This window comes from Pagrus major, chromosome 18 (genome assembly GCF_040436345.1).
Source record: "Pagrus major chromosome 18, Pma_NU_1.0".
NCBI lineage: Eukaryota > Metazoa > Chordata > Actinopteri > Spariformes > Sparidae > Pagrus > Pagrus major.
The window spans coordinates 2079617-2105377 of record NC_133232.1 but is presented as its reverse complement, the minus strand read 5'-3'; the positions used below and the strand labels follow the sequence as shown (position 1 = coordinate 2105377).

The following is a 25761-nucleotide window of genomic DNA, read 5'->3' as shown; positions in this document are numbered from 1 at the left end:
TGGGTTAAATTTTTGGGTTATTTTTATAGAGAGTAACCCATTTATTGGGTTATAGGGCTACTATTTTAACCCAATTTATGGGTTTTCAAGGTTATGCACCAATTTTGGGTTGTTTTTCAGAGAGTAACCCAATTTTTGGGTTAGAGACTTGTGTGGTTTTTTTTTTTTTTCTTTTCTTGACAGGGCGTATTTTATGGAGTAATCTCATTAACATACTTTATAATGACACATCTTCCTACATAAAACGCGTTCTTTGCCTTTTCGAGGTAAATAGCATGCTGTGACCATACACAGTCGTTGGTGGTGGTGGTAGTAATAATAATAATAATAATAATAATAATAATAATAATAATAATAATAATAAATTATGATTCAATGTGGTGAAATTGGCTCAATGGCTGTCTGCCGTTTGAAATAAATTCTCTGGAAACGATGGGCAATGCTGGAGCTTTCGGTGACTTTGGCCTGGAATCATATCAGAAGTTCAGTCAGGACCACTTTTGTCAAAATAATCTTTATTTACTTGCACAGTTTTATTTGGCGGTATGATACTGTTCTGGGGCCCCCTGCTCTTCCACGCGCTTGCGTGGAAAGCCTGAGGCAGGAAGAGCACCTTCCTGCCCTTCACGAGCCATCATGAACGGCATAAGCAGGGAGCGCAGCAGCAAAAGAAAACCCAGACAGAGCAGAGCAACCAACATGAATACAGGAGGAGCTGGGGTGGAGGTGGGTTGCGAAAGTGCCAGCAGCAGAGGAAGCAGGAAGGAGGGTCGGGCGAGAGCAGATTAAATACCCCGCTCTTAGTGCAATTTCCCAATAGGGAGCGGGCACGCAGAGTCAGCTGAGCCATCAGCTGATCTGCGCCGGTGATGACAGCTATGCAGTTAGAGCTTGACGTCGTGGCCTGCCAGAACTAACGCTACGCTCAATTTCAGTCAGGACCACTTTTGTCAAAATAATCTTTATTTACTTGCACAGTTTTATTTGGCGGTATGATACTGTTCTGGGGCCCCCTGCTCTTCCACGCGCTTGCGTGGAAAGCCTGAGGCAGGAAGAGCACCTTCCTGCCCTTCACGAGCCATCATGAACGGCATAAGCAGGGAGCGCAGCAGCAAAAGAAAACCCCCAAAACGACCATACCGGCAAATCCTGGAACCTCTGCTACAAGAGATGCCAGGAAGCTATCTAGGATGGAAATAATTTGTATACAATTTAATAGGGAATAAGCCACACGCTGCCTCTTAATAATAACGATGATAATACAATAATATAGTAATAACAATATAATAATAATATAATAATATAGACGTAACCAATCATGCCTATGAATGAATATTTATTATATCAAAAATTACAGTGAGAGGCTCATGGCTTTTTGAGCATCTAGGATGGCTTTATTGCCAGGACGCACGTAACGATTGAAAGCAGAAGAAGACCACCTGCCCATCGCTTTCAGGGTGGCCACAGGAGCGACCATTGCTGCTGTCGTAGCTGCTCCTATGCGGAACGAATGAGGCGTGTAGCGTTCCGGAGGGAGACCGCAGAGTTGGCAAAGGAGGCGGAGGCGAGAGGCGAACCAGGCTCGTGACAGGGGCTCCCCTCTCTCCGTGACGAACAGCGGCTCCTGAGGGCTGGCTTGGGCACGGCTTTTCAGATAGCGGACCATGGAAGACAATGGACAGAAATCAGAGTTAGTTTGAGAAATGATGACTGATGTTCCCCTTCTATCTCTGTCAGTTTTAGAATGTTTTAAGAGGATACAAAAGTAGTGACTGTGAACTGATACATCGCCTATGGTGAGGTCTTGTGAAGGATCAAAAGATCGTGAGCGTGTAGTGAATTCTCCGCACCTTAAGAACCCATAAAAAGCTATGAGGAAAACAGTTTCTAACAGTGAGTCTGTATATGGACCAAAGCACCCTTTCCTTAAGTGAGTGATTAACTTGTGCAGAAGTGGAGGAGTAAAAGGGAGACGGATGTCATTGCCTTGAGGTTTCTCTCTTTTAAAGCCGTTTAGCAGAAGCTTAATGGATGGATTTTCTAGTAAGCTGTTGGAGGACGGGTCCAGGCAACGCAGGTGAAACTGGACACCTGCGAGGAGGCCTTTGATGGAGGACGGCTGCATTTTGCGGGACTCAAAGCAGTGAACCAGAAAAGCACATACAATGGGAATACTTATAGGAAGAATTGCAACAGAGAAAGAGAAACAAAATGCTGTGAAATAGGACCATGCAGAGTCATACGATTTTAATGTAGACTTCGCTAAACCAGAACGCATATAGCCAGCAGCTGACAGCATGTATTTTTGCAAGGTGCTGTCTAATCTAGCACCGCATGGTGAAAGGGGGGGGCAAGGCAGGCTGGAGGGCGCAGCTTCCGGACACAGTCTGTGGAATTTCTGAAATTCAAATCGAGACAGAGCATCAGCAATATTATTATCCAACCCTGGAATGTGCGCTGCGCGGATGATGAAGTTCCCCAGCACGGATTCCCAAGTAAGGCGTCTTACAAATCTGTTAATAAATGGAATAGAGGAACGCCCTTTGTTGATAATGTGGACAGCTGCTTCATTGTCACAAAAGAAAATAATTTTTCTCCTGGACCAGGATTTCCCCCAGAGAAGACAAGCTATAACAATTGGGTATATTTCCATAAGCGCAGAGGAAGAAGCACTAGCTGGCAGAGATGACAATTCTTTTGGCCATACATCAGCAAACCACAGATTATCAAAGAACCCCCCAAAACCCACGGAAGGAGCTGCATCTGTGAATAATCTAATGGCCAAAGATGATTCAGTATTGTCGTTATAGAAAAATGAAAATGCCATTCCATTTCTCGAGCAGCAAAGACCAAAACCGGAGCTCTGATCTGCACCCTTCATCCAGAGTTACTGTGTCATGAAGCTTTTCAACTGACTTTGAGAGGTCGAGAAGCCTGGATATGAATGAGCGGCCCTGAGGAATCACGCGCATGGCGAAATTGAGATGACCTAGGAGGGAGAGCAGATCTCTTTTTGAAATGGACTTTGAAACCTGTTCCTTCATAATTTCTCTGATGCGGTTTAATTTCTCGAGAGGCAGGGAAGCTTGCATGAGGACACTGTCTAGTTTGATACCTAGAAATTCGATGGCTTGAAGTGGACCTGAAGTTTTCTCCTCAGATAAGGGGACTCCCAGGATTTTGAAAGTATCTTTAAGAGTGATAATTGCGTGGTCTGGCTTGGCATGAGGATAATCTACGAGCAAGAAATCGTCTAACAGGTGAAGCACGAAAGGCAGCTTGCAATTGTTTAAGAGAATCCAGCAGAGAGCTTCAGACAATGTATCAAAGATTTTTGGACTGCTGCGACACCCAAAAGTGAGCCTAACTGCAAAATACAATTTCTCTCTCCATTTCACGCCGAACAGATGCCATTGGGAAGGGTGCAAAGGCATGACTTTAAACGCATCTGTGATGTCGGCCTTTGATAACCATGCTCTTCTACCTGCTTGTTTGATGAGCTTAATGGCATCGTCAATTGAGGCATAATACAGAGAGAACGGCGGGAGTGGAATGAGACTGTTAATACTTTGGACTTCATCATGATGAGGAGCTGATGAATCTATAATGAGACGCTTTTTACCAGAATATTTCCGGGTAGCCACACCTATGGGGTTTATGCGAGATACGGGGAAAGGGGATTTATCCAGAGGACCGATCATAAAACCCTTCCTGACTTCTTTTTCCAGCAGAGTGTCGACAACTTCAGGCTCTTTTAAAGCAGACTGCAGATTGCTACAAGAAAAAGACAATTTAGGCAACCACAATAACCCAGCCATGAATCCCTTGAACCAGTCCGGTAAGCAAATAATTGACAAAGCAGCGGTTCGGATGCTTCTTTAGAGCCCTTGCCCAGCTCAGCCACGTTGACTGGGGTTGACGGTTTTATTTTTTCTTTTCCTTCCTCACAAGGCGGGTTCGTCGTGGGCACACAGACTTTGGATGACTGTCCCCACAATAGCTGCAAGCATGAATATATTTACAATTTACAAACCTGCACACATTCTCATGGAATTATAGCACATGGGAGTCCAAAAAGGTGTCACCTTAGTCTCATCGGATTGCGGGACTGCCGGCGGATGAACTATAGCCACGGATTTGGGACACATATTGGGAGAGTGCGAGAAAGAGCCACAAATGGAGCAGGAGAGAGCTTGGCGACCAGTGCAGTGCCTGCTGATTAGAGCCAGGTCGACTACAGACCAGTCCAGTCTTTGGTTAAACCTCTGAATGAACATGGCGGCCTTGGCAGAGAATGATTTATGATATTCATAGAACAAAGTTCCACCGTATGTTAAGGCAAGATCTGCAATGATGGCCAGATAGGTGTCCAATTCTGCTCGACGGGATGGATAGACCTCACAGATTACATCTCTGAACACACCAAAAGCAACAGTAAATTCTGCTAGAGTCAAGGTCTTTGAAAGTCTAGGGTCACTATCCTTTAGCATCACAGACACATCACCACAATCTACCACACGCTTGTCACTAAGATCTGAGCACAGCAGGATTTTCACTAAATTGACATCGTTACCTGCAAGGATCTGGTTTCTCAGATTGAAGGAGATGGCAGCAGCAGGAGGGTAGAATGGCACACCGGTGGAGATTGGGACTGCACTACCCAGAATCCTGCGCGGGATAGAGATGCCGTCGAGGGGCGCCGGAGTGACGTCACTGAACTGCGTCGCGGCAGAGGCAGCAGCAGCAGCAGGTTCCCGGGATGTAAACACGGCGGCCTGGAACGCAGAGCTGGTGGATGGAACGGCGGCGGCTTCTAAGGTCTGGATCCTTGAATTCATGCTGGAAAGGGAAGACTGAATAGAAGACAGCGCTGCCAGGATGGCGTCGTTTGCCGGAGCTGAGGAGGCGACTGCTGTGGCCGGGGCTCTGGCTCTTTTGGCCGGCGGGGCAGCGGCTGGAGTCGGAGCGACTACTGAGTTCTGGGACCAGTGTTTGCGCTTTGACTGCGCTTTCCGAGGAGCGGAGACAGGAGGAGCGGCGGCAGAAGGAACGGAGACAGGAGCGGAGACAGGACGCTGAACTACAGGTGGAAACCCAGCGCAGTTCAGGAACAGCGCAAACAGTTCCCGGTGAGACGCTCCGACCGGAGCAGAAACATCATTACAAAACAGGAACTCCAACAGTTTAGGAATCGGCCAGTCATCGATTGATGGTGCGATTTGGCCGGTACCCTTTCCTGCTAGGCGAGAGCTTCGACGGAGAGAAGAAGGAGCCCTCTCCTCGTCGATGGCTTCCTCTGATTCAGAGACTCGGTGAGGCTCCACCATGATGCCGTCGGATTGCCACGGGTCTTCATCATCGTGGACGAGGGGCGACGACATCGGGAGCAACAAGGTAAATACGAAAGTGAGCAAAATGTTCTTCATGCGGGAGCTTGCGAAAGTGCCAGCAGCAGAGGAAGCAGGAAGGAGGGTCGGGCGAGAGCAGATTAAATACCCCGCTCTTAGTGCAATTTCCCAATAGGGAGCGGGCACGCAGAGTCAGCTGAGCCATCAGCTGATCTGCGCCGGTGATGACAGCTATGCAGTTAGAGCTTGACGTCGTGGCCTGCCAGAACTAACGCTACGCTCAATAAGAAGAAGTGCAGTGGGCGGAGTTTGGAACTTGGGGTGCAGCGAACTCAACTTCTCCCTCGATTCGGATCACCGCCTCGCGCTCCCTGTGTATCTCCTGACTCTCCTGTGCCTGTGAACTCCATCGTAAACGATTCGCCTCGTGTATTCAAGGTATGGATATGTTGTTAGTGAAGATTGTAGCTATAACATTACACGCTTGCACAGTATTGATATCACGTAAACTTTTTTTGTGTCCATGTGTCCCCGTTGCTAGTTAATCACAATTCGTTAAACAACATTTGGGCTTCCGTGTTGTTTCGCACTTCTCTGTCATCTTTTGGTCTCAACTTCTATTATAGCACGCATTGGTTTCGGCTTGTCGAAAATGACCAGCCGTACCACAGTTAGACTAGTAGCGAAGTTGTGACTAGGCCGCGTTAGCCGCGGCCACTAGCAGTTAACTAGCTGGTCGCTAGCCGCGGCTAACGTGGCCTAGTCAACACAGTAAAGTTACGCGGAAAGTACACTGGAAACGGGCGCGGCGCCCGCAGCAGATGGAGCTTATTAAAGTCAATTGAAGTTGCTCCACAAGTACAAGAGAGACGGCTAATCTATTTTATTTCCTCTACACGCAGCTACGCGGCCCTCCAACAGGTAAAAACAACATTTAAAAAATGTTGTGTCCGTGCCGGCGCTGTCGTTCCCAATGTGCTTAATTATCCTGCTTGTCAAGTTGTGTGTCTGTTGTGTTGAGAGGTAAAGCAGTGGGTTCGATTGTTAACTTTTATTGACAAGCTCTACATTGCTCTGTTTGTTCCCCCCAGGTCGTTTGCATGGACAGCTTCGTCGCAGCAAAGTTAACAGAGTGGCTGTTACCTGATCTCATTGAGAATTTTACAGGTGAGCATTTTACCCCTTTTGACCATGACAAAAGTAATGTGCCCATTTGTTGGTTCATCAAAGTTACAGCCTGTATTAGTGAAATTGTGCCTTATCCTCAAGCTGTTATGAATAGAAATTGGCCATATAATAATCTTTTAATCCATGTAATTTCTCTCAAGTAGAGGAAATATGGACAGTACACTCTGCCATTCAAAGACTAAGGGTTATTAGTATAAAGCTTTAAACATGACCAGAGAATCCATTAAGTAATTAAAAGTTGTAGTGATAATTCTAAAGTATTGGCCAATGATTCATAATTGTATCAACTGTGTAATACTCATGTATTGTTTTTTTTTGTTGTATTTTTGTCTTCCAGAACAAGACATAGACGAAGAAGCATTTCTTCTGTTAGATGAAGATTCAATCAAAAATCTAATCCCCAAAATTGGCCCCAGGCTAAAGTTCCTTAGGCTCTTCAAAGAACTTGTAAGTCATCTCTACTAGAGCTCTAAAGGAACGTAATGCTGATCAACAATATCAGGGCAGATGGCATTTGTATGTTTTAAATGCAAGAGGGTGATTCAGTCTTCGTCGTCTTGGCAGGGCTCTCCCGCAGCCAACACTCCTTGGGGCAGTTGATGTCTGTTTCGAGGCTTTCTACATATTTGACATCAACTACCCCAAGGAGTGTTCTCCTTGCTGGGAGTTTCTCCAACAAGTAGTCTACAAAATAGAGGGACCAGAGACAAAGCCAGTGAAATTCCTGAAAACGGCACTGCTAAATTGCAAACTAGAGTGACTTTGGCAAACACATGTTATAACAATGGTTGTAACTCAGTTAGAGCTAAGGAATGTTCTCTAATGTTTTAGAGATTCGATTTAGAGATTGTGTTTTTACTTCCAGTAGTTAAATTCTGTCAAATGTTTGACAGTTGTTTATAAAATAAATATATATTCTTGTTAAAATTCTCATTCTCATTTTTTGATTTCAAGTATATTTTTAATGGAATGAAAACAATTCTGATAAGTAGTTGTAGCTAAAGGACCGGTTCACCATTTTTAAAATCTTTGTCTGTTCTGTATGCCTTTCTTTTATTTGGGGTGGGTGCATCATTCCAAACTTCTTTGCCAGTGACATGACTGCCATTCACTATTAGTGATGTCATTGGTAGACCAGTTTCAAGCTCCCCATGGAACCACAGAACACCAAATAGAACAAATTTCCTAAAATATGGCATACTGAATACACAGACTTAGTTTGGGAAAGTTAGTATCTATTTAAAATAAATAACCCAACACTATTTAATTTAACCCAATTGTTGGGTTGAATAAGGACCAACCCATTGTTTGGGTTATTTTTAACCCAACAGGTTGAGTTATTTTTTTAACCCAACTTTTGGGTTGAATATTTAACCCAAAAATTGGGTTAATATAACCCAATAGTTGGGTTATTCCTAACCCAACTATTGGGTTGTGGAGGCGCCAAATTGCGTAACCCAATAGTTGGGTTAGGAATAACCCAACATTGTAGTTATATTAACCCAATTTTTGGGTTAAATATTCAACCCAAAAGTTGGGTTAAAAAAAATAACCCAACCTGTTGGGTTAAAATAACCCAAACAATGGGTTGGTCCTTATTCAACCCAACAATTGGGTTAAGATTGGGTTATTTTTTAACCCAACTGTTTTTAGTGTGTAGCATTAACGTGAAGGTAAAGTGAACTTGAAGTCTGCCAACCGAGCCGCCGACTGGGAAGGACTGTGTGGACCTTCTGATAAAGTTTTTCTGCTGCTGCTACGTGGTTATCTTCTGTGATGTATGACAAGAATATCTTCAGTTGTACTGTGAGTCTGCCTGCTTGCTGGACTTCTGCTTCGGGACGAGAGGACTGCTTTCGGCTGGACTGCCAGTTTGGCTTGCTGGACTTCTGCTTCGTGACGAGGGGACCATTACAGGCAGACTGTGAGTGTTACCTGTTGGACTTCTGCTTCAAGAGGAGAGGACTGCGTTGGCTAAACCATGAGTTTGCGTGGTCTTAGAGCTCCGTCTCGAGAAGGATCCTCAGCTCTGTCCACTAACCAGGAAAGACATTCCAATCAAATCAAATCATGGGTAACACACCAGCCCTATTTTACATTCAAGATACAATGACATACAGGTATGTCTTCTTGTCGAGGGACGACCAACACATGTTGTGTGATACCACATGCTGCATGTGGTGCACTCAATGTGAAAGGGAAACAGAAAGACAGATTTGGCAGATTGTGGCAAACAGGTAAGCGTCACAGTCAGAGAAGGTTGTGTACAATGAATGAAGTAGTCTAATACTTAGTACACACCAATACCTTATATCATTACTCAAGATATTGTCACAATGTGTGCTAGATTCTGGGTTTTAATCCTAGCTTGGGACCTGTCAGTGTGGAGTCAGTTTTTTCTTGTGTTCTTCTGCAAGGTCCACAGACATTTATTTCACACATCTCAACCACATCCAACACAAGTCAACTCACTGCAATCCAAAGTACACACAACAGTTACCTGTAGTGCAATTAGGGAAGGACATTGGTTAATTGTTACTCATAGGTTTAAAGAGGAACATCAGTAGGGAGAGTCACAGGCTGCTGTAAAGTGGCAACCCATGCCCAGGTGTAGAAACGCAAATCAATATGGGGGTGGGTTGGTAGCCTATATAACTCACACACACACGTCACATCTTTGTGGGTTTTTGAGTAGGTTGGAGAGATAAGACAGATAAAACAGCGATAGAGAGCAATAGAGAGCGTTAGTGAGTGATAGTGTGTGATAGTGTGTCACTGAGTGTTTATTGTGACAAAGTGGTTGTCCTGTTGAGTGATAATGTTTGTGTAATTGAATTGTGTGTGTAAGAGAGGTTGGGAGTGTGGGTCCATTGTGTCTGTTTGTTCGTGGCAGTCTGTTTTATGTGTATTTGTCTACTTGTAAATTTTTTTACATTAACCTCTTTGTTTGTATGCGAAGAGGCAAGGGCAGGCAGGTAGAGAGGGGAGTAGGAGAGGAAGAGACAGGTGAGACAGGTGGAGGTAGGGAGGGAGAGGTGGGGAATTCCAAAATGGATCCCAAAATAGTTCAGGAGGTCCTGGACCTCAAGCTTCATATCCTGAAGATTTGACTGGCAAGGCGATATTCTTAATCAGGAGAAGAGCTGAAGAGCTTCAGGATAATGGGTAAGTATGCATGCTCTATCAACCCTAGAACATAATAGTCATCTGCTATGGTTCAACTCCCTACAAAACTAAGACTATACCATTAAAACATCAGATGGGGAACTGCACTACATATGCAGGTGCAAAAAAAACCTCCATCTTCGAGGAGTTCCACTGCAGTCATTTTGGTGGACATTGTGGAGTAGAGAAGACACACAGTGCCATTATCTGCAGGTACTATTGGCCTGGAATGTTGGAAGACATCCACAAATGGGTGAGTTGGTATCCTCAAACTCTTGTGTTGACACATGTTCTGTTCACACACAATTCATTATTGATAACCTGTGGTTCATCCACCTGCCACAGTCCTGTCCTGGTGCACTGCGGAGTGTAATATGTATTCTTGCAAATGTAGTAGGGGCGTCTGTGGATGTAACACTGAACTAATGGGTCCATTCATCACAAATTTGACTATTTGGTCTTTTCTAGGTTGTTCAGTGTCCTCAGTGCCAGTCCAAGATGGCAAATATAAAAGAAAATAGGCAATACAACCCCATAGAGGTAGAGGCAGTGATGGCAGACAGTCAGCTTTCAAACACATCACTGATCACATTCTCATGTCCTATTTCATCTTTTCCCTCAGGTAACTGAGCCTCTTGAACTGGTTGGGATGGACTTGGTGGGTAAACTCACACTGACAGGTGGTGGCAACCAGCACATATGTGTCATGGTTGATTATTTCACCAAATGGGCAGAGGCCTACCCACTGAAGAGCAAAACAGCAGTCGAGGTGACAAATTGTATACTTGATTTCTTTTAAAAATTTGGTGCACCTAAAAGACTGCTGACAGAGTAGGGCAAAGACTTCTGTAATAAGGTACAGTAATAATAATGATAGTAATGTCCCCAGTATGCAGCTACTACTGACTTATTTCATGTTTATCCAACTAATCATTTGAAGGTCAAGTATGAATTGTGTGAAAGGCTGGGAATCAAAAGAAGCCTTTGCTTACCTTACCATCTGCAGACCAACGGCCTTGTGGAGAAGTTGAATGGGACAATACAGAGGTATAATTTGGTTTTAGGTCCCTGAACAAAATGGTGGCTGATCATCACAAGCAGTGGGACCAGTACCTGCAGTCCACCATGTTCGCACTGCATACAAAAACGCAGCTCACCACAAAGTACAGTCTGTACTACCTGATGTTTGGGAGGGAGGCGAGGTACCCGAGGTGCTGCAACAATATGAAATAAGATTGTTGAAAGTTCTCACCATTAACTGTGTGTATATACAGTATGTAGAAGTATGTAGAAGGACAACATCCAGGTGGAAGAGCTTAGGGGCAGATGTGGATGAACTGTAATGTTGATGGACATTAGGATGGTTGACTGGGATCCACCCTGGATAGATTACCTGCTTTCTTGTGTGCGTTTTAGATCACTTGTGTGCATTTTACATCACTGGGTGAACTCTCACAATCACACAGCTGTTGAAAATGCATTTCATTATACTACTTGCACGTTTTTGCACTTCCTGAGGACACTGATGCAGCTGAAGGAACACTGACTTCACACTGACAGGACCCAAGCTAGGATTAAAACCCACAATCTAGCACACATGGTCACAATATCTTGAGTAATGATATACAGTATTGATGTGTACTAAGTGTAAGACTACTTCATTTATTGTACACATCCTTCTCTTACCTGTTCGCCAAAATCTGACATCTGTTTTTCTGTTTCCCTTTCAGATTGAGTGCACCACATGCAGCATGTGGTATCACACCATATGTGTTGATTGACCCTCCACAGGGGGGACTACTATTGTAAAGGCTGTGACTGCTGAAATAAAGTCCTACATTACTGACATTACTGTTGTCTTTCCTTTTGTAACAATTGTGGGTCACTCTTGCTACTGTGTAAGAGGACATAGGGCATGCATTGTATCTTGAATGTAATATTGTCCACCATGTTGACATATGTTGGATTTGTTTTCTACGGTAACACAGGGCTGGTGTGTTACACATGGTTTGATTTGGTGGGTGTAAATGATGACAAGTGGGGAAGACAGCCAGTAATTCAGGAATATTTTGTTAGGCTTTATATTGTGCAGCTACAATCAGGACACAATTATCTTACATTTAACATGCATGCAAGCTCTGCTCTTGTAAAGCGTTGACAGAGTGACTGTCACAGGATTACCACTGTCTAATCACTGTCCAACCTAGGCCACACAAATTTAACATTTTAACTTAACTTCTGGTAAGAAGTCAACCTCTCCCTTCTGATACTCATCTTTACACCTTGAGATGTGTGAGATACATGTCTGGAGTTTGCTATGAACCATGATCGATGGTTGATACATATGTTTGTATCACAAGTTGGTCTGGGCCTCTTACTCTTTGCCACAGTTTACCTCCCGCTGAGTTCAGGCTGGATGTCAACATACTCTGCAGACTCTTTCACAAGCAGGCTGTATGACAGTGTACACAGTTTTCACATCGACTTGGCGCCAGCTTAGTAACTATCTATAAAGCTGGGAACGATTACTTTTAGTAACCGTTTGAACGGAGCGTGGAATGAAATAAATAATCAATGGTAACATGTTGTGTCACAAGTTAACCTGGACGCTGTGCACGCAACGCCACAGCTAACAGCGATCGCCACACTGCGTTTGCGCTGCTCTGCATAAACAAATGCCTTAGACTATTCCACCCATGAGCTGTTTGTGTGTATAGACCTTCATGACAAAGATATAAGGCCGACAACATGCACATTTGAACGATTTATTGACATTTGCGTTTTTTTGGACAGGCAACGACACAGTCACCTACATTGTCATTGTGTGCTCTGTAGCGTTCGTAAAATGGTTTGCAGGTCACAGACCACGGCATCTCTGTGTGGAATAGTGGTGTACAGGCCCGATAAAAATAATACACATATAAATGCCTTATATCCATGACTGGTGATTGGAACATTATTCCTGGTTAGTGGACAGGGCCTAGGACCCTTTTCGAGACGGGATTCTCAGACCACGCCTCCAGCACATCTGGGACCCTCACCAGTTAAAATGAACTCCAGTTAAACTGTCACACCTGCAACATTTTTTCTTTCTGTTTTAGTGTGTGCGCGTGTAGTCAAAGTAATTCCCCACATCTTAGACAGTGAGAGTGGTAGGGTGCTACGCTGAGATATATGTATATTATGTATCACGATATGGCCTAAAAATATTGTGACATAATTTTAAAGCCATACCCCCCAGCTCTACACTGAAATCATGTGACCACAATGTTGTTTCTTTATAACTTAATGTAGCTTTTTTACTTCTAGTGATTTCAGGTACGCTTCAAAAATCATAAAAGTGGTGTTCATATCAAATCAATTTTATTCATATAGCCCAAAATCACAATCACAATGACCCTCGATTCGAGTGAGGAAAAATTTGCCATATTGAGAAAAAAATAACCCTTTTAACAGGGAGAAAAAAAGATGGAAGAAACCTCAGGAAGAGCCACAGAAGAGGGATCCCTCTCCGAGGATGGACAGACATGCAATAGCTGCAGGGCCAGCTCTTGGTATAGGCCATATTTGTGTCTTAAAATGAAGGTAACGCAGACTAGAAAGTCTAAATTAGCCTATCAAGATTATTAATAGGCCTAAATGAGCATTAATTTATATTTCACATGATGTGGCAACTCTGCAGTGGGCTACTTATGCTTACAGTATAAGGTACTTGAACTTTGCATTGCACCAAAACTTTGCACCAAAACAAAACACTTGAACTTTGCATTTCCAAAATGGAAATGCAAAGTTCAAGTGTTTTGTTTTGGTGCATTTATGAAACAAAAGAACTAGCCTACAATAAATAGAAAATAGAGTAGCAAAACAGAACTATATATGCAGACCTACTTTGGTACTTCCTGTGTTTGTGAAAATGTACAAAATTAAAAGTAGCCTCATTTGTTAATAAATAAAACAGATAGCAGCAGCCAAGATTTAAAAACAGTAAAAATGCAAAAACAAAAAAAAACAAAAAAAAAAACAGGACAGTTTCAATTTTATTTCAGTCCATTTCAGTGTGAGTTAATACCTTTTTTTTATCCTCAACCACATACAGCGATCAACCCTCAGGCTTGAGCATAAAACACAATGATATTAGCTCAGGATCATTCAATTAATCACAACTTGATAGAACAGATACAATTAAGTGTGTAGGCTGCGCATTTTTACTGTCAGAGAATGTAATAAACACTGTCGCCCTAAAACAGTGATGATGATAAAAAAATGTCATTTCCATGTAAAATGTCAAAGCCCCAGGGACCCACTGTAGAGGGGCAAAAGAGCTGCATGCGGCTCAAGAGCCGCAGGTTGCAGAACCCTAATATAGGCCATGTAGGAGGTCATCTAGAGTGCCACATGCTGGAAATGACTGCCTTGAAAATAACTAATGAACAAAGAAAGAAAAAAAATAATAACAAACTCTGCCTTCCTGTTGCTCCTCATCATTTGACCCTGCCTGCATTTGGGGTGCTGTGTCACGTGAGCACTGACTGTGCTGAAAGTGGGGGGGGGGGTGCATCTCAGGTCAGAGGAGAGAGAGCAGCAGGACTGACTGACAGATGTCAAGAGACAGGTTATGGGTTTTCTATTTTTACATTTCAAGTACCGAGCCTTCAGGTGCGCAATTTAGAAAATGGAGAAAAGAGGAGGAGGAAAAGAAATCCCACTACAGAGATATGTCGTCTTTTATATCATTAAAAACAATACTGTGTTGTATAAAGACATTTCATTTGTACTATCTAGCTTAAATGAAAGTAGAGCAAAACAAGCTAATAATGCTAGATAATGAAGCTATGTTAGCTGCGAAGGATGTTTATCATCAGGCAGACCCCGAAAAGCCCCCTCAAGGATGAAGATAAGATTGGGCATTGCACAGATCTTGGAAGTTGGATTGGATGTAGATTTGGTAGGCTTTAATCATGTGTTCTGGGACCCTGTGGCTGGGGCCATAAAGGCTGCTCCAATGTGGAAGGAGTGGCCGGAGAATAAGCTGGGGGGATCCCAGACAAGGTAAGAACCTCTCTAACGAGGGAAAGAAACCAGGATTGGGTAACCACTTTACCAGATTCCGTGATGAACGAGGGGTTGGAAGGAGAAGCATTTTGAGATTTTCTGAATTGCTTTATGACGTGTGAGTGGCTCGTTTGGGCTTAGGTGCATGACTAGTTTGAAGTACATTAAGGGAATTGGATTGCCAGTTTGGTTGGTTTGCTTCATTTGAGTGTGTGACCAGGCAGTCTTCTGAGATGCAAGTGAAGGTCAGACACGGTGGAGTGGAGATGAGGATCGAATTTTGCAGACAGTGTGCTGACTGACGCTAGAGGCCTTTAATGAACAATGACAGTTGGCGGAGCATGGGATGAGAACATGGGGTACCTATAATGATTTTGGCGAAGAAATTTATGCCACTAAGGCACACTTTACTGGTAGGTGATTTGAAGGCCAGGGGGTGATGGGCATAGGAGATGAAACTAGATAGGGTGGCTGTGTTGAATGATGGGAAATGGAGGTTGGACCTTTCATGGAAGAAGTGAAAGGAGCACCAAGTGGTCCAGTAAGAGGACTCATCTGTTAGGATGGTTTCCTAGGAGATGCTGATGAGTTCGGTGATGGTGGGTTTCACATGTTGAATGATGTGGCAGACAATGGAGGTACCGTGGTAGGATCTGTCTCTGCATGAGGAACCAAGGTTCTGGATGTAGCCAAGTGAGGTGACGCATGAAAGGCATGACTTTGGGGGAGTTGCTTCAACCTTTATTTATGATGTCGACAACAGCAGGATTTTCTTGACCATTCATGTCCCCACAGAAGGGGCAGCATTTGTGAAGGGCTGAATTGTGAAAGTGAAGCTGCCATCCCAGCTTGCGAGAAGGTGTTTCCAGAGGAACGTTTCAGCTTTGGATGAGCTGCTTTGGATGAGCTGTCGTCCTGACTGTGTCAGAAGTGATCGTAGGGCGGATCCAAGTGACAGCTTATGAAAGTATGACAGAGGACACCTTGAGGAATTATGTGCAAGGCAAAGTTCAGGGGACCTAGATGGAAGAGTGTTTGTCGTTTTGTGCAGCAGGCTGGTTAGGAGAAAGTTGGTAATGGGAAGATTTATGCAAATGAATTTCTCATTGCACGTGTCAGTGCTGGGATTGTTGATGGGCATTGAAGCAGACATGGCTAGTCAGTGATTGATCCATTGAAGATATTGCAGATGGATTGACCTCCCAACTGCATCACTGGTATGGTATGGTAAGGGTATGGAGGAGGCAAAGCTTGTGGCTTCTGGAATAACATCTGGTATGAAGTAGTGGGGGAGAGGCAAGTGAAGGGAATTCAACATTGAGTCTGAATGTGATATCACGAGAACTGAACGTGATAGTGATAGAACCTGTAGTGGTTGTGAGAAGAGGACCTGGCAACTTCCATTATAAACTGGGAGAGGTTGTTTGGAAGAAGAAATAGTGAGGAGAGCAACAGGCAATCCGATACCAGTAGACAGAAGTAGAGGTTGTTGCGATGAAGACAAGGTAGTGGGAAGAGGAATTGGCAACCCGGTGCTATTAGAGAGATATAGAGCTTGTTGCGAAGAGGAAGTAGAGGGGAGAGGAACTGGCAACCTGATGCCAGTAGACGGTAGTAGAGGTTGTTGTGAGAACACAAGTATATCCGGTTGCATTTTGCAAAATGTGAGCTGGCACGCTTTTCTGGCTATTCTGACTCATAATCCTCTGCCCAGTGGATGATATGTTACAAATATCACGGTGTGTCACGCAAATATTAACAAAGCTGAGACAGCACAAACATTTGACAGCTTACTGACAGATGACAGCTCTTTTGACAGAATGACAGACAACATAATGATAGATGTAAGCACATTTAAGTGTAAGTACTATGTTCTTTGTACTCCGACAGCTGCAACGGATATTGGAGCAAGAGGGTCGAGGGTTTAAGGCACACCATCATGACAAAGTAGAATGTCTCAATTGTATACATAGTGCTTATAATAGTATGTACTTTCTAAAGGCAGCTGCAGTATGTTCTAAAACTAAAAAGAAAGTATGCAATACTGAACGCACCCATGGAGGTCGTTGTGAAGAAAGGAGAGGTAGTGGGAAGAGATCTGACAACCTAGTGCCAATAATGAGAGATAGAGGTTGTTGCGAAGAGGATGTAGTGGGGAGAGTAACTGGCAACCCGGTGCCAGCAGAGTGAGGGAGAGGTTGTTGGAAGGATGAGACAGTGCTGTGTGAACCTGGCATCCAGGTGTCGTTGATCACGTTGATGTGGTGAGACTAGGATTACATTGTTGTAGGGAATGGAGGATAATGTGGAGCAGACCTGGCAACCCGGGAGGTGCTACAGAGAGTGTGGTGATCACGTCATGCAAGTGCACACTCCTGCAGCATCTACCTGAGTAAGGATTGTTATGATTTATGACTTTTTGTTGTGTTGGGGAGTTCGTAAGGATTCAAAAAAGTTTGACTACGGGGGCGGTGATAGATGATCCCTCTTTCTTTTAACGCTCTCTGGAGGCCCACCACCATCTGGTTGGAGAGAAGTGAATCATCAGGATATCTGACTGGAGTGTGTGAGCGTGACCAGCGGCCCTGAGCCCATGGAGGTGAGTTTGTGTCCCTGGTGGGTTGCCTGCCTTGGTTGTGGATTTTCTGGAGGTGGCTGGTCTTCCTTCAGTGGCGCATATTGTCTGATGCTGGTATGCGGGAGTCTCGTGTTCTGGGCTGGTGGACACGGCAGGCAGGGTTCCTGGAGCAACCATGGTCCCGTTTTTTTCCCGGGCCTTGCTGCAGACTGGGATGAAAAAAAGTCTGTGGCCAAGTTGAAGAGCTCCTCATCAGAGGGGGTGAGGGATAGGAGGTCGGCGTTGGAGCAATCCATGGCAAGTCCAAATTTAATATGAATTGAAACTCAACATGGTTTAAACTTACAAGTGATGGGGTTCGATGTTCCGTGCATAAAAATAGAGAACAGACAGGCATGAAAGGTGGTGAGGCTCATATAGGCACATGGCAGAAAGAGGAGAGATTGAGGTGTGGTCCTTCTCCTGAACCTCAGGTGAAACTCTCCATTAAAAAAATAGTAACAAAGTTTGAATGGTTTTTCATTAATTCACCCATTCTGAATCAAATGATGTACAACACTTGATGATGACTGCAAGAATAGACTGCAAGAATAGAATTGTGGGAAAAACTAAATAAATACAGGAGAGTCAGGTGCCCTAAAAATTGTTCTAGGTCTTTGAAGGTTTAGGGCTTTTGAGGGGTCTTTTTTGTGATAGTATAATTTAGACTGTTGTTCCTGCTTTTTGTGTTTGTCATCCAGTGGACACTCTCTTTTTAAGGTTATTTTTTGTTTGAGGTTTCTGTGAATAATGCAATAGACTTGTTTAAAACGTGAGATATTGTTAATCATTTGTAGCTCACAATTAAAATGAGTTAAATTAACCTATATTCAGACTGATGTCAAAAAGCTAAACCAACAGCTGTAAGGGGGTCCAATCAACACGTTTACAGTAACACTAATAATTGTGGTATCTAATTCAGTTCATTGTTCATTGATTTTCATATCACCTCATTATGTTCTCAGTTTGTGACTATGAATACCAGTTCTGTTTCTTATGATTGTAACTGTGCTGTAATCAAGTTTAGGCTGTGAGCGAGACTGTTTGGACTTTATAGTATAGACCTCTATTCAAAACCCAACAGATTGGTACTAAAATACAATCAATTCAGTCCAAATTCTTCAATGATTCTCTCCTGGATTGGTAATGGGATGGATTTGCTGCATTGTGCTCGATGTCAATAAAGCTTAGAGAAAGAGAGAAGGGAAATTAGAAGGTGGGTATCAGCATTTATGGGATTCAAATAACTGATTAAAGTAAGTAACTTTCAACACTCAGCGGCTAACACAGACACACGTTTCAGTTATTTGCTGGACTCAATAATATTTGGACATGTGGCTTCACTTTCAATATCTCAGCTTTGGAATTTGTCACTCTTAGTTTGTGAAATTGTTTCACTTTTATTCTTCACAAGTCTTCAACCAAGTAGCCAAATGTGGCATCCTTCTCAAGTACACTGTGACTGTCATGTTGGTTGTGATTGCCAATGAAAAAAGTAAGCTCTGACGTCAGTGAAGCAGCCCCAGGCCTTCACACAATCCTGAACAATGGAGGCTTGACATGCAGATTGTATCACATTTTGACTCATCAGATTAGGGACCAACACTCATCACAAGTCTGCTTTCTGTATCTTATGACTAAGAAAAAAGATGTTTGCAAAATTTCCAGAACAGCCACTGTATTCAGTTTGAGTACCAAAAACCAATAGGAGTGAAGCATTCATTCAGTCAGATGGAGGAAGGGCTTATGTTCATGTCTGTGTAGTTCCTGATCCAGCTTGTGGGCAGAAGTAAACAAGCCACCATCACTGCGATGGAATGTCACTTGTTAATTTGTACAACAATTAATAAAATGGCATGTATGTAAAGGATTTAAGTTTGTGTACAACTCATGCCAACAAAATTGGTGAATTAAATGGTTATATGTAACCTAGAAACATAATGATGAATAGAAGAACTGATGGCTTAAAGTCTGTTGATTGATGACACAAACTGGAATCGCACTCAGTAGAGTGCATACCTGTGCCAAGGCCCAACAGTCCCTTTACTTCAGTCAGTCATAATTTAAGCTCAGTAGATGTGTAACAGCCAAACACAGGACAACAAAACACTGCAGATGGAGTCATAATCTTCACTGTGTTGTGGAAGAATAACAGGTTGATAAAAAGAGAAATGAAAGATGCCTTTTTAACCATTTTAAATCACATCCTTGGTCACGTTGTGCACCTACTCAACAATATACGGCAAAAAATTAGGCAGCAAAGTACTTCTGTGGGCAGGCCTCACTAATCACTGTACATAAACACTCATTTATAACTTTATTTACTAATTTGGGTGAACCTGGATCAAATACGAACAAATTTTCTCTTTTTTTTTGTTTGTATCCACAATTTTCTCTATCTTTGTTAGTACCCATTGATTTCTTGGATTCACCAATGTGTTCTTATTTTTGTTCTTCTCTTTGGTAAGAGAACATTGGTCGAGAGTGGTCGAGAACACTCTTACCAAGAAAAGAGAGAAACATCTCATTTACACAGTCCACAATTTGTTTGTCCAATGCACGGAAACATGTTTTAAATAATTCATTACAGATGAATGGCTGCTGACTCGTTTCAGATTGCCATGAGCACTGCTTATGGATTTATGCAATAACCTGGACCCTCAGGTTAAGTGAAACACACACCAGTCAATTCCCGTGCCTCCACACCTCAAGCACTCAGCGCACTCTGAGTTTTGGCCATTTCGCAGTCCTCTTTGAGCTGTGCGCTTCCGAGAGTACTGAAAGCAATAATATCATTCATGCCCCAGTACATATCATTCCCGTACATTGCTAACCAGCAGGTAGAGATTAAGAACGTTTTTTTTGCTGGAGCGCCAAATGTCATTGGTGCTGTAGATTGCATCAGATCAAAGCAAAGCACCCTCTCCAGATCCATTCCCATTCCTCAACTGAAAGCTGTATCACTCTCTTAACCTACAAATAATATCAGATGCAAACTGCCACCTTCTGAATGTTGTGGCCCATTGGCCAGAGGGAGCACACGACTCCTTTGTGCTGCAGAATAGTTCTGTGGGGATGCGGAGCTGTCCACCTGGCTCAACGAGCTGGTGGACATGGGTGGCTGATTAACCACCATCCAGTTGAACTTTTATACAACTCAATTTTATTAAAATGTAACATAGGTGACCGAGGTTATGCCCTCTCTCCATGGCTGATGACTCCCTGGCAAATCCCCAGACCAGACAGGAGCACTCTTACAACCACCGGCATGCTAGCACCCGCTCCGTTGTAGAGTGCACAATTGGAGTGCTGAGGACCAGGTGGATGTGCCTTGATACTGCAAGTGAAAAGCTCATAGACACCCCAGAGAAAGCATGCTTAATAGTGTACACAGCACAAAATGGGAATGAGACATGCCAAACCACTTTCTTTTGATCTCAGTAACTGTGACTCCCTCTGCTGACACAGCATTCACAGCATCCTTCGTCTTACTACCCTTATGTGGTGGCATCTCTCCAATCGCTGTGCCAGTGTTGGCTATTTGCACACAGCACAACACCTGCCCTTACATGGTGTTTAGCGGGCATTGCCTATGCTAATTACAAACAATCGGCCATCAACAAGCGTCTCCAATTTTCTATCAGGTGGGATTCATCATTTAGCATGTTTGGTGCATCTGGAGTTGACTTCTCTCACAACAAAGTAATAGAAAATATAAGAGAAATTTAAGAGAATGTTACTGCATGAGGCTAAATGTTTTCTGGTTTTATGTCCTTCAGCTGCTCTGCCTGAACCCTCGGTGATGTACATTTCCTGATCAACAGATGCTTTACTTGTTGCTATAATAACCGCTAACAGAGGCTAACTGTGCCGGGCTCCAAGTGAATACGGCCGGTGTCAGGACCAAACATGAACTCTGAGGCTAACTGCAGCCAGTTTGATGACAGGGAATCCAGATCCTGCATTAGGTCCCACTCAGGCTGTGTTGGGCCCACCAATTCATCACTTAATCGGTAATGTTCACTAGGAGCTCCCAGTCAGGCAGAGTGCATGGCGAGGAGTACAAGGCACTAACGCTACTGGCTACGATATGCCTTTCAAAATCCTTGTCAAGTTCCTTACCAACCACTAACACATAAATATGCAGAAGTAAATAACAATACGCTCCCCGATTCATGGGGACTTTCCAGGGGAAAATTCCTGGATTTGTCCCTTCATCTGAATCCACACCAAAAGTTAATGCCGTTAATGGCTAATAATATTCTCGACCAAGAACCATGCTCCATCCAAGTTTTGTGGAAATTTGATCAGTAGTTTTTGTATAATCCTGCTACCAACCAACAAACAAATGGACTTGGACATCATCTACTTGGCAGAGGTAATAATCCATCAAGAAACAAAACATCATGCTGGCTGAGGCTAACTTAAATGCCACCTTTCAATCCACCCAGTTAACATTGCATCATATGCAAAGTACCTTCACTCATTATAGGGGCAGAGTGCTGACCATAGCAAATCCAACTCTCTTCAGTGAACCTGTGGTCAGTGAAGCTATACCAGCTCAGTAATTATGGTGTTGATAGAGACCTCATCTGTTACTTAGAATGTTAGACTGTTGTGGCACTGCAGGGTATTTGAAACAGTTGTCACCATGGTTCTGTTTGTTGCAGGTTTGACTGCCCTCTCTTCTCTATATTTGGGCAGTTCAGTTTTATTTTATGGAAAAAAGGGTGTATGAGAGAGTTATGAAATTTTGTCTTCCACCCTTTCAGTCATGTCAGAAGCCCCATTCAGCCTGTATTTATTTCTGTAGGAGATGTGATTTTAACACCATCTGCACTAGTGATTTAAACCCTGCCTGGAACTTGAATGTGGGTAATTTCTGCTAATATGGAAACGTAGTAACACTAAAATGTGGAATGTGGAAAGTATCATTACAGGGACATATAACACATCTGGCAGATTAACCTGTGAACTGTAAATGACATCAGAAAAATGTAATGTAAATGCTCATCAGAAAAACAAAAATTTAGGTTGAAAAATGAAAGTAGCTTATTATGACCCATATTTATGATTTTTTTTAGAAATAAAATCCATTAAATTTATTTTTGCATATCAGTGCCCACATTCATTAAATTCATTTTAGTGAGGGCAGCCTGTTTTTAGCAGTGGTCCCTGCCGCAGGGAGCACCAAAAAAAAATGCAGCCAGCGTAAAAAGTTGAAGCCGACTCAACTGGAGAAACACAGTCTGACGTCATGTTGCGGTAGCCAATTACATAAGCTGCCGATCAGACTGGCAGCATTAATAAAAATTACAGTGGATTGTAACAAGTGTGTTGTGTATTCACTTAGTTTGACATTGTGCACCAGTTAAAACACATCTGTGGATGCAGACTATCACTGTATGACCGGCATGCTTAACCTGCTATGGCAGAGACATAACTGCAGATGATAAACCGAGCAGAGCAGGTCAGTAGCTGGGCATGTTATTTGTTATTTAGCATCGCTCAATGCTACAGATGGAACACAACGGACATTACTCTGTGTAGCGCAATGTTTCACTTGTGATCAATCGGTTTGGTCTCGTGCCCCACTTTAAAACGCACAGTAATGATCTGCCTCATCCTGGTTGTTTACTGTTATTTTTAATCCATTTATGAGGACAATCACTCACTAGTAGGACCAGCATGCCACAAGCATAACAACACAGAAGCTACACCTTTCAGCAAACTGATCAGCTGGGGTTCCCAACACACACACGGACCATGGAGTGACACTCCTCCACCCCCGCACAAGCCTGCAGTGAAGTGCTGCACCACTGGATTTATTGTGAATGTACCCTTATACCCCTTTCATACTGGCCAAAGAACCTACTAAGACCCACTCACATCTTGCTTTTGTGTGCAATGTGAATGTGAACAGTCACAATTTACTCTATGCTATGACGTGTGTTGTAGCCAGGGGGATAGTGCTATTTGCTTAAGTACCGAAGCACACCTAAGGACGCACTCACACTTGGCCCAGTTGCTCCATACCTGTACTCTGCTAAATGCCCTAAATGTAAATGTAAACTGTACTGAAGCACAATTGTCCCTCCTCCCCAGTCCCCCGCTGGCCTGCACTCACATTGTTCCGGCCCCAACCGAGCCTGAGCACGGTTACCTCTTGTACATACATCATTACCTCATAGCACAGCCGCAGCACAATGGAGAACAACACAGAGAACATGACTTTAATAAGCATGATTAAACTTCATGTCCAAGTTGCGCATCCGTGCTTGTGCTTGTGCACGAGCAACTGTACCGTGCCGAAGCACACCTCTTCCAACCGTGCCAGGGCCAAGGAAGTGTACCGTGCTTTAGCGCTTTAGCACGGTACGGAGCACTCACACTAGTTAAACAAACTGGACTTTGGGGGTCAATCGTGCTTGGGCACGGTACGAATTGCCTAGTGTGAGTGCGCCCTAAGATGTACATGCAGGGGCATGTGTCTGCACATGCAGCGCAAGCAGGCTTACAGTTACGTTATGGTTCGTTTTGAAGGTCAAGAAACCACTGTTCCTGCAGTGGCAAGTTTACATACATTGGTCAACTGATTACATTTCATTTAAATATTCGGCTGACTTCATCATGTCGAGCATATAGAGCGACAATCAGCCGGTTTACATGCATACTTGTTAAGTCATACCTTTTACCTTTTTAGCTGTTCCAAAATATGAGAAGAAGTTTTGTTGTCTTTTCATTGTTACTAGTTAATGTTAGTAAGCTGGGGGAAACAAAAATAATCACATAAAAAAAAATCACAAAGACTACAGGCATCTTTAAAGGTGGAAGATTGTCTGGCTTGTTACTCAAGTAACAGTTGACATGAATCAGTCAGCACAACATAAATGTCAGTATGACATCTTGGACCATTCCATTTGTTTTTTTGTTTTTTTTTTGTTTTTGTTTTTTTGGTGGGGGGAGGGGGAGGGGGGGTTTGGCTGTCTTGCATGACAGACAAGCACATAGTGCTCCAGCAGCACTTCACCTATGGTTGGAGCTAAGCTTCCATCTGTCTCTTTCAGGCAATGCTTGAACATCATTGAGTCGGCACTGAGTTTGAAAAAGAGAGCCAAGTTAAAGATACAAAAAATTAACTGTTATTTGTTGCTTCTGTGTGGTCTAAGCCTAGTCAGCTGTTTGATTGGTACAGTGCATGTCCAACTCTCAACAGAGATGAAAAAGAAGCAAGATGTCTCACTCTTTAAACCTTACTTTACAACTTGTCTGTGGATGTCAGCTACTGTTAGGGTCACTATGTAAAATACTAAGCGTGTTATAATCTGGGTAACAGACGTTACAATAATAAAGTGTCTGGTCCATGCAACAGCACGGTAGAGTTGCAGCACAGTGTAGACTTTAAACGTATCTTAAAAATTACTAGTAAATTACTAATTACAGCCTGATATGAGGTTACTTGACACCTGGATATGGTTGTACAGTCTAAAATACACTGGTAAGGCAATTATACAGAGTCCCAGCGTCATCAAACAGTCGGGTGCGGGCACATGCAGGGCCCGGTCTAGCCATTTTGGTGCCCTAGGCGAGAATAGGATTTGGAAAAAATGTCCTGAGTGCATCTAGACAGTTAAAGAGTAGATTAGCCTGACTAATCTACTCTATTACTGTACAAGCAAAAACATGTAGCTGCAGCAGACAGAGAAGGACAAACAACTGTTGTAGCCTGCACACTACTACTTGCACCAGTGGTTCAACATAACACATTATTACCTACTTATGATTATGCATTAGTAAAATAAAAGAGGTTGCACCTTCAATTAAATAGTTACACATGCCCAACAATATGGGTAATTGTTTGTCCATATTGGTCTTTGAATTCCAGCACAATGTCAAACACTCTAGGTAGGAGGAGGAACACTGAGCAGCAGTTAACCAGACAGCAGCAACAGTTAGCCAAATAAGTTAACAGGCTCGACATTCAGATGATTCATAAACATCCTTAGCAGCTAACATAGCTTCATTACTAGCATTACTAGCTTGTTTTGCTCTATTTTAATTTAAGATAGATAGTACAAACCTCTGTAGTGGGATTTCTTTTCCTCCTCCTCTTCTCTTCGTTTTCTAAATTGCGCACCTGAAGGCTTCGACCTTGAAATGTAAAAATAGAGACCTATAAGATGCCTCTTGACATCTGTCAGTCAGGCCTGCCGCCCTCTCTCTCCTCTAACCTGAGATGCATCCCCCCACTTTCAGCGCAGCCAGAGCTCACGTGACACAACACCCCAAATGCAGACGGGGTCAAATGATGAGGAGCAACAGGGAGGCAGAGTTTGTTATTCTTTCTTTCTTTCTTTGTTCATTTGTTACTTTCAGGGCAGAACATGAGGG

At 43.2% G+C, this 25761-nt stretch overlaps 1 protein-coding gene and 1 long non-coding RNA gene across 2 annotated transcripts; one reads left to right on the top strand and one right to left on the bottom strand.

Annotated features, from left to right (window-relative positions):
* Positions 1 to 1446: 1446 nt before the first annotated feature.
* On the bottom strand, positions 1447 to 5378 carry LOC141013641 (uncharacterized). The gene is made up of 2 exons (XM_073487429.1): positions 4574 to 5378; positions 1447 to 1646 (listed from the first exon to the last, which is right to left on the bottom strand). Exons 1-2 carry the CDS (start codon positions 5325 to 5327, stop codon positions 1498 to 1500), a joined length of 903 nt encoding a protein of 300 aa, XP_073343530.1. The 5' UTR covers positions 5328 to 5378; the 3' UTR covers positions 1447 to 1497.
* A 287-nt stretch (positions 5379 to 5665) lies between these two features.
* Positions 5666 to 7463, top strand: LOC141013422 (uncharacterized). Its single transcript, XR_012180435.1, has 3 exons — positions 5666 to 5786; positions 6440 to 6515; positions 6874 to 7463. It is a non-coding gene; the product is annotated as an uncharacterized lncRNA (long non-coding RNA).
* The last annotated feature ends 18298 nt before the right edge of the window (positions 7464 to 25761 follow it).

Coding starts and splice junctions, on each gene's coding strand:
- LOC141013641 (XM_073487429.1), bottom strand. CDS start 5,327: ATGGTGGAGCCTCACCGAGTCTCTGAATCAGAGGAAGCCATCGACGAG. Junction 1,647..4,573: donor GAGAAACCAGATCCTTGCAG/GTAACGATGTCA, acceptor CTATCTGAAAAG/CCGTGCCCAAGCCAGCCCTC.